The following is a 20,528-nucleotide window of genomic DNA, read 5'->3' as shown; positions in this document are numbered from 1 at the left end:
AGGTCAAGGTCACTGTAATTGAAAAAAGTTTTCACACAATAACATTAGTTCAACATCACAGACCTGGACTAGACTCTGAGAATGGCTTGATGGCTTGCACATAGAATACAGAAATTATCTATTGATTTTGGGATTAAGATCAATGTCACTGTGACTGAAAGTAGAAAAAAAGTTTCTACTATAAAACAGTATTTCTACATCACTAACATTGACCAACGCTTGTGGATGATTTACATGTTGGGTAAGGAAGCCTGTTAATTTTAATGTCTAAAGGCCGAAGGTCAAGGTCACTGAGTGAAGATAGAAAACTGATTAAGTTCATTGACCAAACTTTGTAGATTACTTGCATTTGCAGTAATAAAGAAACCTATAGGTTTTGGGTTCTGAGGGTTAGAGGTCACAGTCATGTTAATTTTAATAAGAAAATAATGTCTGTTCACAGTAAATTTATTTGAAGACTTAATACCTTGATGAAGGGTCCAGGTAATTAAGACAGTCAACCATGCCCAACTAGTGTCTACATAGGGGGCTATGAAGCATTAGACAGGCTTATATTGTGTCATTCATGGAACTCTTGTCGCTAGTTTCATAGCTTAAATGTATTGTACGTTTGATTTAAGCATTATTGTAGTACATTTTGACAGTGACTTGAATAATAAAATGGGATATATTTTGTTTAGACTAAAGTTTGTACTGACATCCAGGATGATGATGTACTTGGGTATACAATTTACATTTATGTAAATCAATGCAGGAATTTATGTTTTAGTCTCATTTTGAGATGGGGATGTTCCAACTTAATGAATTAAATCTTGAGCTGAGGAATTGAACCAGGACATGTTGCATCAGAATCTTCGTAAAATTCTGACAATATTGTCATTTGTGGCTAAGGTTGAGATAAAGTAGTACAAAGAATGAGAACTGTGCCGTAAGTTTTATAATTTGTTGCATAGAAATCTTTTTATTCTTGAAAAAAATACAAGATAAAGAATTTAGCAGATTTTAAGAAATACTCTTCGTTTTCTCTGAGAAGAAACAGGATGCTTTTCAGAGAGTTAAAGAGATGATGATTGATCTTTCTGATGCCTGCAGAATGTTATGTTAAAAAATGCATGGTTTGTAATGAAGTTAAAAGAATCGTATGCTCAGTAATGTAAATTTGAGGAAGAAAATTTTATGCATTTAGTGAAACTGGAGTATGGTCCTTATAGTCAGGGTTGCATTTTGAACATTGTTTCATCCTTTACTTTTGCTTTTATTGTGACAAATGATTACAAGATGTGTTTGTATATCAGAGATTATCTGTATTAAACAGTTTAGGATTTTGAATCCTGGATTTATTGAAAGTAGATTTGAATATTTACAGTGTACTGATTTTATGTTATAATACTTGTAATGTTTTTATTGTGCTTTTGGTCATACTGTAGTATCATTTATTTTTGTTGGGCTCAGTTTTCATGGTTTTCATGGGTACTTAAATTTGTGGTTTTGCCTGTCAAAGTTTGCATATTAGTAAGTATTTAATTTCATGGTTTAACCTCTACAAGTACCCAAAATAAAGAATACAAATGAATAAAGCAATACCTGTGCAAATGGCAGTCACTTTAATGTTTAAAGCAATACTACCACCTGTATGAGCACAAATCAAAGACCTGGCAATGTTCAATACTTACACCGTGTTTTCGACCAAGTGAATAACATCAGTCAAAGTTATTGAAGCCAACAACACTAATAAAATACTTCTATCTCTATAAGCACAAATAAAACACCTGTCAAGTTTAATCACTTTCGCCATGTTTTCGTTTGAGTGTTCCACATCAAAGGAAGCTGACGCAGCCAACAACACTAGGCCAGTCGGTTATTAAAGAAGAATTAAAATCAAAATTCCACAAGTGGTATACTGAACAGGTCATGGACATCATTAAGGAAAAAGATGTTACTGGTGACGATCAGTGCACAGTATTAGTAACCTTGCAACCTCATTAATCAAGCCAATTCACACTGAATGAATAATTGCAGCTCACACAACAATGAGCAAAACATAGGACCAAATTATCAGTGGTTTTGAGAAAGCTGGACTTGATTAATTCAGCAATTTGGGGATTATTTACCTGAGAAGCATTTGTGAGTACCATGAGACTTGATTGACACGATGTTGATACAGTGGCTTTGTCCAAGAAGTGTGAGCTTTAATACTCTGCTGTATTTAGTATATATACAGTGTTTCATTAATAATATTGTTTCAAAAAATAGTTATAGTATTTTACAGAATTGTTCTTTTGGATTAAAAATGCATGGATAAAATGAAATGTGCTTTCAGAAGGATTTAAATGTTTCAACAACAGTTGTACTCAAATGAAGGGTCAAATTGAATAAGTATTAAATTTAATTTTCATAATACTGTTATTTTGTATTATTTTTCCTTTCATTTTTGGTACAGTCCTACCCGTTTTGTTGACATCCTCGGGCCCGAGGAAATATTGTTGACATAGGCAGATGTCGAGATAAGTGTTGTGGGGGTCTGAAAAAAGATACAAGTTAAATTCGTCAGAAAGGGGTGACCTGTCATCAGTGAGTGGCATTTACACTTTGAGAAAACAAGCAATGTAAATTTTGAGTACATGAAGACGAAACCAGTGTGAAAATTCACTTGTATATTGACAAATTACATTTTGGTTACCTTTGTGTAATAAAATCCACAATAAAATATTGCATCGGTCACATCCTGATATGAAAAACATTCACTACAACATTCAATGTCGGCATTAGCACCTGGTTGCATAGTTGTTATTTATATGCTTCAAGTACATGTACTTAAATTGTCCTAGATTTTGGTCAGTCTGTTCCCATCTTATTGAGGCTACCAAGGGGATGGGGCTATTCACAGGGAAATGAAAACCTGTCAGCAAGTTGGTTTAAACAGTACATGTATTTAGATACAGAATTCATCATGAAATGTACATAAAAGCAAACTAGAGATATGCAGCTGATATGATTAATGAAGGCATAATATTGTATACATTGACACATGCTAATGAGGTATTAAAAGAAAACGATTCTTGCAATACAATATTGTAACAATGTCAGCTCAAGTGGTTTACATTTAAAATACATCCAGGAGATAACAAGTTATCAATTCGCTCAAAATACAAATACATGTAGCAGTAAAAGATTTTAATGACAAATACATATACATGTAATTGAGATTATTATCTATAGCATGATCAATGCATAAAATTACAATAAAATTTGATTTAATTTATCAAGGACCAAACAAAGCATGTTTTTTTTTTATCTGACCATAACATTAAAGCCTGGTGGCAAGATCAACTAATTGTTGAACAAAGTATGGGTCGGGACTGGCAGCTTGTCAACATAAATGATTAGGCGGGAAAATTAAAGCCTGACGGCAAGATCAACTAATTGTTGAACAAAGTATGGGTCGGAACTGGCAGCTTGTCGACATAAATGATTAGAAAACAAAGGATTTGTTCAAGCTGGACCAAGGGCTTCTGTCGACATATACTTTTGGTTTTTATCTCGACGTCGACATAAGCATGGCAGTTTTGGTAGTAACAGTAGACCAAGGGACAGGGACTTTGCTTTTTTGTCAAAAATAGGCGGCTTGTCAATATAAGTGATGTCGATCTAAGTGGGTAGGACTGTATTACTATTGTTTGAATACCTTATGCTTTTTCTCTATTTTCTCTCTATCCTTACTTTCCTCACATATTGATTTAAGGCATTGAGCGTAAAATTACAGCTATCAGATACTTTATTGAACGTGTACATTGAAACAATATAAAATGATTTATAATTCTTCTTTCAAAAGGTTAAAATGTTAAAAAAACACATGTAAAAGGTAATGTTTAATTACCAGATTACAGTATTAACCTTGATTTATCAAATACTAGTAGCTGTGTTAATCTCTAGGAATGAAACACTGTAAGAAAAAGAGGTCGGGGTCATCATCCTGCATGGCTCATTTTTCTTTGAGGATTTAAATTCGTGGTTCATGGCAACAACAAAAACCACGAAAATTGGTCCCCGACGAAAATTGATGATACTACAATATATGATGTCGTTTTTTTTAAATACATGGAAACATTTTTATAAGAAGCTCTTTTTTTTATAGAATCTTGTTAGATACAGTAAGATTTGAAAGAAAACCAATAATGTTTTGCATAGGAAGATTTACATTTAATTCACATTTTGTATGTATTTCTGTATACTTGAGAAGAGAGGATCGTTTCATAATAGACACCAATATTCTGAACTGTATTTTGAAAGTATAATTATAAAAGCATACATCAATTAAAATAAAACAAACATATTCTTCATAAAGGATGAATAAAGTACAAATTTTAAACAAAAAATTCTTATAATATACTTGAGTAATTCTAAGTATAATGGAATCATTTTCCCATTTACTGATCATGAATCGATCTGTTGCCAGTTTAATTTCTGCACAATAACTGAAGTTCAGCAGATCTGTATTTACCAGTTTTTGAGGGTGGCTTGTACTTGGATTAAGGACAAAGCCTATTTGGGGTTATGAAGGTCAAGGTCATGGACTGAAAGAAAACAAATGGTTTCTGCCCAAGAACATTAGTGGTTTCTGTACAAGTACATTAGCTTTGCATCACAGACCTGGGCCTGATTTTGTGGAGATCTTGCACTTGAGGTAAGGAAGATACCTATCAATGTTGTGGTGGGTGAATAGGTCAAAGGTGAGGATCACTGACTGAAAGAAGAAAAATGGTTTTTGCATAATAACTTTTGAACTGGACTGTGCAGTTTCACTAATGTTTGTAGAGGGCTTGCACTTCAGTTATACATGATGCCTATTGATTTTTACATCAAATGGTCAAATGTCAAGGTCAGGGTGGCTCCAAAATGGGTTTGCAGAATAACTTGTCTTCTAGAGTAAGTTCCTTGACCAAATCCTTTACCATCTTGCACTTATGGAAATAAAGAAACCAATATTCTGGGGTTTAAAGGTCTGAGGTCACAGTCATGGTAAGTCTAATAATAAAAGAATTGTTTTTGCAGATTAAGTTCATCTCAATACTGGATACCTTGACCAGTGGTCTGGGTCATCAAGACCCCTTGATCAATCATCTCCAGTCAACCATGCTCTTATGGTGCCTGTATTGAGGACTGTTAAACACATGACAGGTGTATAATGTGCCATTCGTGGTAATCTTGTTGATAGGTGTGTGATGTAAATCAGGGGTCTCAAACTCAGACCAACATTAGGGCATTTTTGATGGCTCAATAGCCGCACCACCTTTGTTATTACTCATGACACCTTGTGACACCAATCATTTTGCGGCCCACAGGATACGCTTGACGGGCCGCATGCGGGCCATGTGTTTGAGACCCCTGATGTAAATGTTTATTGCAAACTTAGTATATTACGCTGGGGCCAGAAATAGGGTTGGTTTTTTCTCTTACCAGCATTTTCATGTTGAGACAATGGTGTCATTTTTTAGCAGTGTTGATGACACCAGTTTTGAAGTTTTTTATTTTTTAAGTCTGATACAAGTGGGACACTTCTAGGTACAGATGTAGGTGTGATATCTGGTTATGTAGAACACTTGTGTATTTTTTTTCAAATCATGGATGATCTTTACATGTGAGATTTTATACAGTTTTCATCAGACTGTTTTTTCTTTAAAGCCAATCAGAGGAATATAATTTGTAATGTTAATACAGATTCTCATGAAATGTTTCACAAACTAACATGGACTGAACATATCAAACATATCAGTAATAAAGTCAATTCAAGTTTATATGGCTTCTCAGTAGGATAAGACATTTTCTCCCAGAAAGGCACAGAAAACTATTTTATAACAGTTACATACAAAACTATTTATATTATTGTAATTCAGTATGGAGTAATTCAACTGATATAAATATAGCAAAGCTGGCACATCTTCAAAAAAGAGCATTTGTGCTAATATCCATCCAGAAAGAAAGCAAGGAAAATTTAGCTGGTAAGTCAAAAATATTACCTATTAAAGACCAAATCCATTTGAGAAAACCCAAATTAATATACAGGATATCCAATAACAGTGCTCCTGAATATTTACAATCACTATTCCAGTATAGGCTACCTGGCAATACTCCCCACCTGTGATCCATGTCTACCAAACAGTATAAAATTTCCAAACCAAATAATGAATTATTTTTAAAAAAGTTTCCAATACTCAGGAACTTTGCTCAGGAATAATTTTCCAGTTGAAATTAGAAATGCCCACTCTGTTTCCTTCTTCCAAACCCAATATATCAAGAGGCTTCAGAGTTGCAGCTAAAATAAATAAATTTATTTGCATGAGGGCCTCGAGGTAGATTAGTTCTTAGCTAATTGCGTTACCCTCTTTAAATAAAGCCATTATTATTATTATTATTATTGCAATCTGTTTTTACAGTTATAAATAAAGAACATTATAAATTGATTGTTGAGTGATTTTAAATCATTGCATGTTTTAATAATCTTTGACAAAAATAAACTCTCAACTTTAAATGTTGTAACTTTTGTTTTATGTTCCTCCAGCCCTAGTTCTGTATGAAATACAGGGAGATATAGCTATTGTTAAATCTCTATCCATAAACATTTTTGTTTCCAAAGCATAATTCTCAAACTATTAACAGTGTCTCTATGAAACTTGACACATTTATCAGAAAAAAATGGCCCAGATTCGTTAGTGCTGTTCACAATTCTTCAGTTAAATCAAGTTTTAAATTTTTTGACATTTTTATGTCCATTCATATATCCTTCCATCCATGCAGTAACCACTTTCCTTTTCCACAGCAAAATTTAAAAAAGTACATTTACGATATCTTAATGAAACTTGGTACACATAGTACATGTAGACTAGTAGTCCTGATGCAACTTTTGCTATTCACAATTCCTCAGTTTCAATATTCTTGTTTTCATCCATTCATCTGTTCATTCATCAGGCCTTTATTTTCCAGATCTGACAATTTTCACTTCTTGATTTTTAATGTTTTTATCTATTTAATTGTATACATCCATCCATTATCCATATTAATTTCTGGGGCAAAATTCCATGAATGATTGAAGATACCTCTATGAAATTTAGTACACACGTTACACTAGTGGTTTATATGTGCCTTCTGCATTTATCAATTCTTCAGTTTCAGTATTTTTATTTTGCCTGGCCATAAGATGCCAATTATGTATATTTGTATCATTTACATTATTTTATAATAATATTTCTTGTAAGAGTCACTTAGTTATTGACATTTTTAATTCCAAGATCCTATGAATGGGTTTTGTACTGTTAATGAGTCCTGTTTAAATGCATACACCGACTGTATTAATAAATTACAAGGTCACATACCAAGATCAAATTAACATCTTGTGGTTCAGATAGGCCATGAGTGATGTGAACAGAGGTCAAAATAACAAGTATTCCTGCAAGGACACTCATACTGATAGAAAGGTCAGGCTGTCGTTCCCGAGTCATTAAATGGGAACAGCTTTTTTTTTTTACTCAATGCTAGTATTTTGCAATATTAATAATTCATTAAAAACCTGGAATCATATTCTAGAAACATATTGCACTGTTAGCTTAATAGAATTTTCTATATAAATGAAGTAGAATGTGGAATCAAGTATTCTTAGAGTGGATATCAGTCTTGTCAGAGATACACTGATTCATTTAAATTGATAATGATCTTTTGGAATTGAAGTGCTATGAAGAACATTTACTCAAAGATATTCAGATATTATTAGCTGATTATTATGAGTTTATTCAAATGACAGTTGGATATTTGCCATAATATTAAAAGAATATTATTTTGGATTTTACCATTATTCACTTCAAGACTATTTGGATTATATTGGATTTTATGATGAATTCATTTAATAAAGACATTTGGATTTAAAACAGTGACTTCTGTGGTGTTTGCACACAAGCATGTTAGAACTATCATTTGGAATACCTTTGGAATGTACAGTATTTGGATTACAGTAAGTTATTTTTAATTCTTTCACTTTGTATTTTAGAGAAAAAATGTGTATGTTGAATTTTACAAAACTTGTTGATTGTTGCTCTTTCTTTGTTACACAATTAAAACCCCTAGAGCTTATCACCAATCTACATTCTAATATTCCCACTGTTACTAATAACAGAAAGAGCTTTAACAACTTCTTCCCAAAAACTGCTAAACATTAAAGGTTCCTTCTAAAAAAAAAACAACAGAATGTTACCAAATTTGGCAGGAAGCATTCTGTCATAGATGGGTTTCAATATTGTACAAATTATGCTGATCTGCCACCAAATATACATGTACAAGGTTGCCTGAGGGTGATTTAATTTTTAGCTGTGGTTATTTAAAATACTGAGTTCAGTTTATCCATTGCTGTACACACAGTGCATACAATGAAAAACCCAACTGCAAATCCTCTAGATTTTCATCACAACCAGGGTACTTATATGTAAATCCTCATATTCTCACAATACAATGAGTATAGTCAGGAAGAAATCCAATTTACAGGAGCAATCACCAGTTGTAGAGCTGTTTTTTACAGGGAGTCATTTAACTCCATGGGGTTTTATGCAACCTGCATCCTGGGTATGATGGTGACATTGGCTTGGAGGACGGTATTGGTTTACTTTCAGCAAGGAACCAAAGATTCAGGACCAACAGGCATGAAGGGAATAAAGTGGCTCTTGAGGGATCCTTCAGCAGGCTTGGTGGGGTGAACCATCCAAGGCGATACCAATGGATGAGAGTTGTGGAACAGGAAACACTTTGTGCTCAGCAGTTGGATGCCATGATATACGTATGTTCCATTTTTTAATCAATATTATTCAATATCACTATATAAGTAATATCAATAATTCAAGATTGCTATACAAGTGAAAATCAATAATATATACATCCAACTTGTGAATGAAATATAAATTATTCATATTTGTGTACAAATTTAATATTTTGTTCACCCTTGGTGAGAGAATCATACATAGTTCATGTTTCTGTTTAAATCCTATACTTTGATCACCTTGGTGATAGGAATCATGTATTCATATTTGTGTACATATTCTATACAATGATCATCCATGGTGATAGATCCATATATCAATCATATTTGTTTACATGCTCCAGTCATTGATTCTTGTTGAAATTATAAATTCTGTACCCCACTTTAAAAATGACTTCCCTGGGTCCCATGTATTTTTTAATGGAACAGCCCAAATCTGATTTCATTTTCATCTAATTTCTCAAATGGGTCAACATTTTTTTCAAATTTCATTTCAAAATCTTTTTCTTTTGTCTCCCGTTCTATGGTATTAAATAATTCTTCTAATATTATATATTTTTCTTATTTATATTAATTATACAAATTGTTAACCTATCGAAATTGAGCTACTTTAAAAGCAAAATTTATTAGCAAAAATATTTTGCCTTTTGACCTTTTGGATCCACAAATATGAACCTGGTAATAACAAACAGGTAATGCAAATTAATTTATATGTTTACTTTTTTTAGTACCAAAATTGAATATTGCCATTTCACACATACCAACATATATCTATATTTTGTTAACCATTTAATTTATAACAAAATTTAAGACATCAGTCCAATAGCTCCACATAATTTTCTGTTCAATTAAATTCTTATATTTTAGCAAGCATCTCTTGGATAAACTCTTCTGGATTATCAGAAATAAAGTTATGTTTGAACTTGGATAGTGAGTAATGATTATATTTTAGTCTATATTCCTTTTATTTTCTAATTTTAAGGATGAATTAATTCCAGCAGAAATGGCACTAATAATAATTATGACAAAAGGTATGGCTGGTATAATACTAAAGTTATATATTGCTGATCATGTTACCAAATAATTTGTGTCATTTTCTATATGGTGAATATAATCTTGTTAAATAATCATGCCGTTTATGTATGTCATTTATTTATATTTTTATATTAGATTGAAGATACAAATATGGAGGGTGGCCGAGTGGTCTAAAGCGTTCTCCATTATGGATCACTGCCATCTCACCTCTGTCTGCGCCGGTTCGAGTCACGGATTCAGTGAATGTGGGTACGTGAGAAAGCTTGCCAGTAGCTTCTCATGGGTCAGTGGTTCTTTCTGGGGTTTTACCGAATTCTTCCTCCACCATTAATACTGACCACCATGTATAGCCTATCGTGTGCTGAAAAATGGCGCTAAACCCCACAACAGCAACAACAAATATGGACAAAACCATATCAACAGACTCAATATGTATGTTTCAATGACTGACAATAACTTGGATTACTTCTGTTTCAATAAAATGACCACTCCATATATTATTTTTGAGATCTTTGAAAAAACAACAATTTTCAGGAACAACACCTATGAATAATAATTAGATACATCATCAACATCCCCCAAAATATCCATAAAAAACACTGGTTGTTATAATTTCAATAATAATAACTTGTGCAAGTCACTGGAGGTAACTAAATGAAACTATTGGGTAGAAACCTTGTGGGTAAAATTTCACACACTTCTATATTATGGTTGTGGTTAGGATTGTGCCAGTATAGTGCAATAGTTGGTTCATCAGCAGCCTTAGATTTTATACCAAATTTATTATCCAAAATCACAGATATACATACCTATTAAGATATAAAAGAAACTGGTAGTATTTTTATAGATTTTATTTTTGTACAAGTTCTAATTTAACATCATTGATAAAACTGAATCTTCACATTAACCATATGTTTATCCTCAATTGGTCTAAAGGAGGAAATGTTGCTCTGTCTACATGCCGAAGAGAGAAAAATTGACTGACCTGTCAGGAATATTATTTTCAATATTGGTAATGATTTTTTTGGGGGGGGTGGCAACAAATGATGGTAAAAGAAGAAAGAAAAGTAGTGTGAGAGTGCCAAAATATGATTTTTATCACAAAGATGAATGAGTCAGATATGCCCATGAGGTAATATGGCTCGATCTTCAAGGTTTTAATGGCCATGAATGGGTCCCTATTGATAAGGGACTGGTAAGCACGCTTGATAGTTAATGCAATCCATCTTTACCATAAAAGAAATTTGCAACATAATACTTATCCAAACTGGTTTTCCATTTAAGTTGAAACTGTTGTTGAAAAGTTTAAATCCTTATGAAAGCATATCTCATTTTATCCAAACATACTTAAACCCAATGAAAAATAAAATACGAGACCTACATGCTTGAAGTACAATTAATAATGAAACACTGTACATACACTAATTACCACATATTACTGATTCTCATACTTCACTGGTTTTCAGACAAAACCACCGAATCAACATCATGTCAAATAAGTTGGCTGGTATCCACAAATGTTTGCTTGTAAATAATATTGAAACTGTTGAATAAACAAGTCCAATATTCTTAAAGTCACTGACAGTTAGGTCTGAACTTTCCCAGATTTTGGCATGAGCCACAGTTATCCAGTCAGCATGAATCAGCTTGATTGAGGTTGAAGTTGGTTCGTGCACAATGCAGGTTTAACCAAAGGATTCCATTGTTTTTCAATTCAGTCAGCATTTTTGCACTCTGATGGGCTCTGAACACATCAAATGTTGATAGAGCTGTAGGCTCTGCAATAAGCAAAGAAAACTGGTCACATGTTCAGTTCACATACGGATAACATTATCCAAACTGATAGGGATCTAAGCTGAATTTTACCTCTCTTCAGCCAGAGTTAATGGCATGGTTGTCAGAACTTAAGGACAGTGTTTTCAGAAGGAGATCATGCACATGTACTTTAATAAGAGGCTAGCTTAGTGTTGTTGGCTGCATTAGCTCCCTTTCATGTTGAGTGTAAGTGATTTATCTTAACAGGTGATTTCATTTGTGCTCATACAAGTCATAGCATTCTTTTAACCATTAAAGAACTGTTGTTTGTTGTCGTCATAGTTCCTTTGTATTCTTTATTTGGGGTACAGTGGAACCCTGCTATAACGTGATAATTGGGGTCCAAAAAATTGGCTCGCGTTAGTAGCGGGATCACGTTAATGTAGAGTTTTACAGTATTTTACTTTTTCCAGAAAACAACTCATTGGCACATATACATTTATTCATGTCTAATGTATATCATGAATAGGGTATCAACACCATTTACTATTGTGCCATCATGGCATGCAATTCATCCATAATGCATGTAATTCCATTGAAAAACTGCACAGATTTAAAATATGCAATAATTATGTCAGTTCATTGTGTCTGAATTCAACGTCTAATATATAGCATGAACGGAGCTTTAACACCGTTTATCTACCGTCTGATATTGTACCATCATGGCATGCAGTTAATCCATGTAATTCCATTGCAAAAATTGCAAATGTATTTAAACTATTCAGTAATTTTGTTACAGATCATTATGTGTCAGAATTCAATGGGAAAAAATAACAGCAAAATTAGGTTAAGAAAGACGAAGCACATATAATTATATGGTTCATTACATTCCATGGTTTATGAATGGTGTCTGTACAAATTTCATACTGCTAAAATTTTATCATATGCGTTTCATTGTACCTTTATCCATTGTAAATTCCCAATAATTAAACAACACATGCTTTCAGTGTGCATATAACTCTCACTTTAGATTTTGTGAATATCGAAAGAAACATGTGAAAAATACTTTAATAAAGATTTTTAAGCTGAACACGTACACCGCCAAGCCCAGCAAACATGTTGGCAGCTTTCGATTTTTGATGTTTATTGTGAGAATATTTTTATCAACCACCACATTGTCTGCTGCTTGCTTGTATATACAGTTAAAGAAGAAACACGTGTCAGCTATTGTTGAAGCAACGATTGTATACAGAATTAATTGAAGACAATCACAACGACAACTTACTGGCTTTATTCATGGATCAGTAATAAGTAACATTTCCAATAATGTTTTTTTTTGCATAACACTTCAAGAACCTGGCGAAATTGTTAAATTTCAGAAGCCATGCTATGATCATTTTATATTCAAATTAATACGCTAACTGTTCCCCCAAATGATAATAAGATTTTACCCACTATTTCTCGTACTTTAAAAAAAATAATCTGGGTACGAGAAAAATACATGTACATGTATTTAAAATTTCAGGAACCATGCCAAGATCATATTATATTTGAATTCATACACAATCTCTACCTCAAAATGATAATAAAAATTTGTATACACTATTTCATGTACTTTTAAAATAAAAAAAATTCCGGGCACGAGAAAAGTACATGTACATGTATTTGAAATTTCAGGAACCATGCCACGATCATATTATATTTGAATTCATACACAATCTCTTCCCCAAAATGATAATACATTTTTTATAAACTATTTCATGTACTTTGAAAAAAGAATATTTTTTCATGTGCACATGAATATATGAAATTTCTGGAGCCATGCCAAAACTGCATTATATCCATATTCACGTTATCACAAAAAATGCAAACTTTGAAAGGCAACACCAGGAATTTAAGTACACATTTTTTTAAATACAAAACCATGAGTATTGAGATCCACAAAAAATAAATTGTATTACAGTATCGTCACACACATCAATTTTGCCACAGCATATCATTTCTGAATTAAAAATCTGGACCGCTCTGGTGGCCTAGTGGTTAGAACGTCCGCCTCGAATGCAGTAGGTCATGGGTTCGATCCCCAGCCGAGTCATACCAAAGACTTTAAAATGGTACTAACAGCTGCCTCACTTGGCGCTCGACGTTAAGACGTTAGTGTTAGGACTGGTCGGCCTGGTGTCAGGATAATGTGACTGGGTAGGACATCATGCTACATGTCTGCGGCATGATGCCCCAGTGCTAGGTATCACTATAAACTGTCACACTGCAGACATCATAGCAATATGACTAAAAAATTGTTAAAGCTATGTTAAAAATCCAAGTCACGCACACACACATTAAAAATCCATATTCCTAGAATACATCTGGACTATTCAAAACAGAAAATTACACTTCAACGTTCTTTGTCTTGAAAACATCAAACATGCTCCTTAATTGTTCACAATAGAAATGTTGTTCCAGAACACAAAGTCCCAAGTTGAAGTTAAATGGTCAGAAAATTCACTTTTATGCTTTTTGCTACTGTGCCAAACCAGTGCGTGGAATATTCACCATTCACAACAAATGCTTGATGACAAAAGTGTATTGTACAGAGTTTATTTAAATTCTACTAATTAAACCTATATTTGTTCCTCATTCTACCCTAAATATTATAGCTTATATTATTCATTATATTTTTTATCATCTTTTTTTATGGATAACTGTAATTTCTTATGTGCCAGTGAGATGCTGAAGAACATTATTAGTAAATGGGAATTTCTTTATATGGAGAACTACTCAAGTATATTACAATTATTTTTTTTACAAATTACAATTATTCATTCTTTATGAAGAATATAGTTATTTAAATTGATGCATGATTACATTCTCATACAGTATAGAATATTTGTTTCTCTACCATGAAACATAACTCGCTTCTCAAGTATACAGATATACATACAAAATATGAATTAAATACATCAGTTAACTTTATTTTTTTCACCTGGTTTATCTTCTTAAGCAAATATTATTGGAATTAGATGACTAATTTTCAAGATGGGCCTTCCCTTAAATCTTAAATTATCTAACAAGTTCCTAAAAAATACTTTCTTATAAAAATGAAGTATCTAAACAAGGATATTATAGCAAAAAGAACATTAAATAACATACAAGTATTATATTGGCTTAACATGAATTCAGTACATTGTAAATATTAAAATTTACTTTTTTTTATAAATCCAGGATTCAGAATCTTAAACTGTTTAATCCCGAACAAAGGAAAAGGAATAAACAATCTTTAGGATGAAACCCAAGATCTTTAGCACCAACGCCTGGGACAGATACAACTTGACCATAAGGAAAAGAACCCATTTTCACTAAACATGTCAAATTTTCTTTCTCAAATTGAAATTTTGGAGCAAAGTTTTTATTCATTTCAAACCATGCCTTTTTTTAAAAAACATTCTGCAGGTGTCAAGAAGATTAATCATCATTTCTATAATTTTATCTCGGAGGTATTTGGAAAATTCATTAACTTGATGGATTTTTTTCAAGTATAAGAAAGATTTCAATGTGTACAACTGAACAATTTAGTTATATTTTTCTTTATTTTCACTGCGAATATTAATCCCAGTCATAAAGGACAACATTTTCTTAAGTTTTGGTAGTAAGAATCTGATGCAATAAATCCTTGACCACATCCTCGGCAGAAGTTTTAATTTATTTCTTTGGGACACCATCATCTTAAAAACAGAAAAAAATGTCAGCTGATTTACATCATCATTTACAGCAATGTAATTTCTCCATCAGACATATACCAAAGTACACCATCCATAAATGTGGAGAAAATTTTATTCATTCATCTGGAACATCTCATCTCAAAATTAGATAAAAATGTTTAGTGATGCATTGATTTACATCAATGAAATGTATACATTAGTACATCATTCATGGATGTCATTACATACATACTTTAGTCTAATCAAAACATAATACACTGTGTCTCTAGTAGGCGTATAATAAAAATGTTATTTTTAAAATTATTACTAAAATTAACAAAAGAAAAGCTCATCCAAATCATACTTAAGTAGGTCATAATACCAATTTAATAATCTGTTTGCTGGTGATAAAATTATATTTTCTCAAAAGTCTGAATCTTGACACAATTATGGACTCATTTCATTCTGAACTTATTTTTGGACATAATTTTTACTAATTTAAAAAAAAAATTATTTTAATGTGCTATTAACACTTCAATAGTTCATTTAAAAAAATCACTGGAAAAATTACCACACAGGTATCATGCAGTATATATAACAGCAGATGGATGAAAATGTGATTGGTTGCCATGTAACGTCAAACTGTCATGGAACTGTAGTGTTAGCCATAGTCACTATAACAATTTACCTACAAAATGCATATTTTTATAAACCCTTTTACTGACTGTTTTTATGATATCATCAACCAGATGTATTAAATGCATATAAATTAACCAAAGACCATTTTAAAATTTCACATTTCAAAAACTGCAAATTGTACATGCCCAAGTAAGTCCTTATATCTCAATTTGAGTAAGCTTGAAAAACTTAAATTTGTCCTGGACTTATCAAATGTGTTAAATTTTATAGGAAGTAAAGGTGGTTCAAACAGACTGATGTGATATTTTGTGGTAATCTTTCATTGTGATAGCTATTTATGAACCAGGCAATGATAATGTTCATTAACTCCCCATTTGAAAGATTTCAACATGCATTAAAAAGTCACAAAAATAATTACATTGATCCTTTAGAATATTCATGATTAGACTAAATAAAAAAATAAAAATAATTGGAGGATTGTCTGATATATTATATGCATTGAATAAAAATGTTCATGATTAAAACCTCACCACTCAGTCTATTAATCACTGTGCAATAACAAATAAAACATTCTGTATGCATTATAGAATGCAGTCACATTAAAATAAGGCTGACAAAGTTTTACTTCATTCTCTTGCTATATTACATAATACCTTTTCTGTAAAATTAATCACTAATGTAGCAATAATGCTCTGTCTATGTACAGCAATCCATAAGTAAATTTTGTGACAATTTTTGCATAAACTATACAATATCACAGAATATAATATAAAGTTTGTATTTAAGTATAATGCAAAAGATTTTTATTGCCATTTGTATAAATTTTACTATGGCATATCTTTTCTGAAATAAAAGGACTTTATATTCTAAAAATCACACCAACTATTCAAACAAGAGTCCTTCAAAAGGACATGTTTTACTGACCAAAATAAATTTCCAAAAATCTAAGATAAGAGTGTTTCTTCTTTTTAACTGTGGAAATGATTGAAATCATCTCCGATATTCTTGAGAAACTCCCACACAACAGTTCTGGTAACAAAATTGATAAAGTACACAAGATACATCTAAGTGCATAATAAAATTCTTTATAATTGTCTTTGACCCTGATAGAAGATCAATGAATCTGTTTCAGACAATGCCAAGATCAATGATAAAGTACAACTGATAAAGTACACAAGATACATTCAAGTGCATACTACAATTCTTTATCATTGTCTTTGACACTGATAGAAGATCAATGAATTTGTTTCAGACAATGTCAAGATCAGTGATAAAGTACAACTGATAAAGTACACAAGATTGAAATCATCTCTGATATTTTTGATAAACTCCCACACAACAGTTCTGGTAACAAAATTGATAAAGTACACAAGATACATTTAAGTGCATAATTTTTTATCATTATCTTTGACACTGATAGAAGATCAATGAATTTGTTTCTGACAATGCCAAGATACAACCATATGTCAAGTCATAATATCTTTAACTCCTGTTTTATCTTGGTGGAAAATTTAAGCATTTCCACAACTCGTTTCTTTTCCAGACAAAAAAGATTTCTATGTTTACAATTTTAATTTCCTTTCACTACCATATCTCTACTTCTAAAAATGATGTTGTCAAGTTGTATCATAAGCAAACAATTTTTTATATATAGAGATTTAGTGAGACCTGGCCAGATCTTTTAGATTGGTAATAACTCTAAGATTTCAATGCAATTGGTTCTGGACCACTCCTTTGTGAAAGCTTTGTTGCATCAATTTTCTTAAAATGGCACTCAGAGATCAATTATTGTATTGATTTATATCAAATCTATGTAATGTCCTCACCAGAGGTATACAATGTACATAATCAATGGATGTAAACAAAAAAACATACTTTAGTCTGATCAAAATTCTCCCCATGTCATTAAGAAAGCCATTTTCAAAATTTACTATTTTCATCCATAAAGGTCAAACATACACAGTGACCAACACTTTATGTTGAAACCATGATCCAATATCAAACATATTTAAGGCAAATACCAAACTAACCATTGTGTTCACCATGGTGACTGACTGATCTTTCCCACAAAAGTAGTTCTAAAAGTGGTATCCAAAGTCATATTATGATTAATGATCTGGGCTGTGGAAGTTCTGAGTGATACTTCATCTATTTAAAGTACAGTTACAATGGCACTTCATGACCTTGAAAATGACTAGTGATTCGGAAGAAAAAAAGTTTCTGAATTTTTGTGCTATTTAAAGTATAAATCATGTGTAAAATGAAGACAGAAAATATACTGCACATCATAAGTTTAGGACATGTACTATGTGTAACAATGAAGACAGAAAATACACTGAATATATTTGACTGTTACAATAAATTAACTTTTAGTCCTATTTAAAAGTTTTATGATGATATATCAGTGCTGGAATCTGCTGTATTTCTGACACTCTCTTCATCTACTTTCAGTCGGTTGTAATTGTCCCTCAGAAAGAACAGCACAGGCAAACAGAAAACAATTGACCCCAATAAGCACCAGTTTTCCCACATGGTACCTGAAGGAACAGAAGTTTACACAATATATATTTACATGCTGGATATAAAGATAGAAATAGAAGTTTACACAATATATATTTACATGCTGGATATAAAGATAGAAACAACTTAAAATGAACCATGAGTGTAAAGAGTACTAGAGTGACTCAATAATATTGTAGAATGACAAGTCCATATAATTTCCATACCATAACAGTTCAGCCATCCCAAGCATACAAGTTGGAAAAACTTGTGATATAATACAGTAGCTTTTGACACAAAACATTATACCAAGTATAAAGGTCCCCCCAGACCTGTGACATAATACAGTAGATTATTATGTAAAACATGACACCAAGCATAAAGGTTGTACCAGGCTCATGACATAAGAAAGTAGATAATGATGTAAAACATGACAAAGAATAAAGGTCCTACCAGACCTGAAATATAATAATGAAGATTATGATGTAAAAAACAATACCAAACATAAAGGTCCAACCGGACTTGTGACATCATAATATAGATAATGATGTAAAACATGACTCCAAGTATGAAGACAACTAAAATTTATAACCCCCACCCACACCCTGTTTTTGATGGATCCATGGCCAAATTCACATTTTACGGTGGACAATACATCTTATAGATCAACACAAATTGGATGATCTAGTATTTTCAAGTATGGGTGAGTCAATGTTGATAATGGGGTACTTAAGCTGAAAAAAGTATGCCAACAAGACTTCATTCATTTTACATAGCAGAACTAAATAAATATATAAACTTGCAAACAAAACTTTTCTATTTTTATACAATAAAACTAAATAAATATAACGTACATGTCTGTACACTAAGAAGCAACAAAGGTTTCACACTTGTCACACATGCAGAAAATCTGTTTACCTTTTCTGGGCAAGTCCATCTTTTGCTGACATATATACAGATGTCATATGAATCATTACATCTATGAAGAGCTATATTATGGTGGGTTAATGCACTTACCAATATTAGGTATCATCTGGATTAGTAGGAACACCAAACCTCCAATATTATTCATCAATGTAAGGGCGAAGTTTGTGATGCCCTCAGCCACTGGGTATGTAGCTTCGCAACATGCCTCATAAAATAGTGGTGTTGAAGCTGACAGAAGTAGTCCCACTAAAATTAGGGTTGTGTACATAATTCCTGAAAAGAACATCATCAAAGAGACATTATGAGGGATATATTGCAGTCCATGAATAAGTCCTGAAAATGAAAGCAAATTAAATCCATGTGTTGTTCAGCTGGTTGCTAAAAGCTACATTTTAAACAGGTGCAATTATTATCCCCTTGCTTTATTATCAAGGTTAGTGATAAAGTGATATCCTTTATTTCATCTATCAATAAATAACCCCATATTCTCCTCATACAACATGTGGCTGTAGTAGACCATTTGCATGTATGTGGTAACTGTACTTAGGGTCCCTGGGAGGAGTTCAAAGCTCAAATACACTAATATATAAAATATTTTCAAGCCAAACTTCATATACAGTACTACCCATTTATCTCGACATTCTCGGTCCCAATTTTGTTGACATAAGCGGATGTCAAGATAAAAGTATGTATGTGGGGATACTGAAACAAAAAAGAAAATCAAATTTTGCATACAAGTGAAGTTCATGTTAAGGGTAACCTGTCATCAGCGAGCAGGATTTAAACTTTGAGAAGAAAAAAACAATGAAAATTTTATTAACAGAAGGCAATACTAGTTTCTAGCCCACTTGTATATTGACAACTTACATTTATGTTACCTTGGTGTAATACAATCCATAATGCATCAAGTTGTTGCTGTTATAAGGTTTAATGCCATTTTTCAGCACAAGATAGGCTATACATGGCAGACTGTATAAATGGTTGAAGGAAGAACCCGGGGAAAACCCAAGAAAGAACCACCAACCCATGAGAAGCTACTGGCAAGCTTTCTCACGTACCCACGTTGGCCGAGCCCAAGACTCGAACCTACACAGAGGTGAGATGGCAGTGATTCATAACAGTGAGCGCTTTAGACCACTTGGAGCCCATATGCATCAATATATGTATATATATATATA

General features: G+C 32.3%; 2 protein-coding genes across 3 annotated transcripts in view; one reads left to right on the top strand and one right to left on the bottom strand.

The window, feature by feature from the left end:
- LOC149780970 (solute carrier family 49 member 4 homolog) overlaps positions 1-10,327 on the top strand; it is a 95,091-nt gene extending 84,764 nt beyond the window's left edge. The window contains exons 14-15 of the mRNA XM_089938080.1: positions 8,655-8,818; positions 9,968-10,327. Of these exons, the coding sequence (XP_089794206.1) occupies positions 8,655-8,818; positions 9,968-10,006 (203 nt within the window). The 3' untranslated portion in view covers positions 10,007-10,327. The remainder of the gene's footprint in view (positions 1-8,654; positions 8,819-9,967) is intronic.
- A 2,536-nt stretch (positions 10,328-12,863) lies between these two features.
- LOC149780968 (solute carrier family 49 member 4 homolog) overlaps positions 12,864-20,528 on the bottom strand; it is a 136,367-nt gene continuing 128,702 nt past the window's right edge. For both annotated transcript variants that reach the window (XM_089938083.1, XM_089938081.1), the window contains exons 14-15: positions 19,441-19,623; positions 12,864-18,461 (exon numbers count right to left, since the gene is read on the bottom strand). In XM_089938083.1, coding sequence (XP_089794209.1) covers positions 18,313-18,461; positions 19,441-19,623 — 332 coding nt within the window. In that variant the 3' untranslated portion in view covers positions 12,864-18,312. The remainder of the gene's footprint in view (positions 18,462-19,440; positions 19,624-20,528) is intronic.

This window comes from Sinohyriopsis cumingii, chromosome 16 (assembly GCF_028554795.1).
Source record: "Sinohyriopsis cumingii isolate HCF-2022 chromosome 16, ASM2855479v2, whole genome shotgun sequence".
NCBI lineage: Eukaryota > Metazoa > Mollusca > Bivalvia > Unionida > Unionidae > Sinohyriopsis > Sinohyriopsis cumingii.
This window is presented reverse-complemented; position numbering and strand designations above follow the sequence as displayed.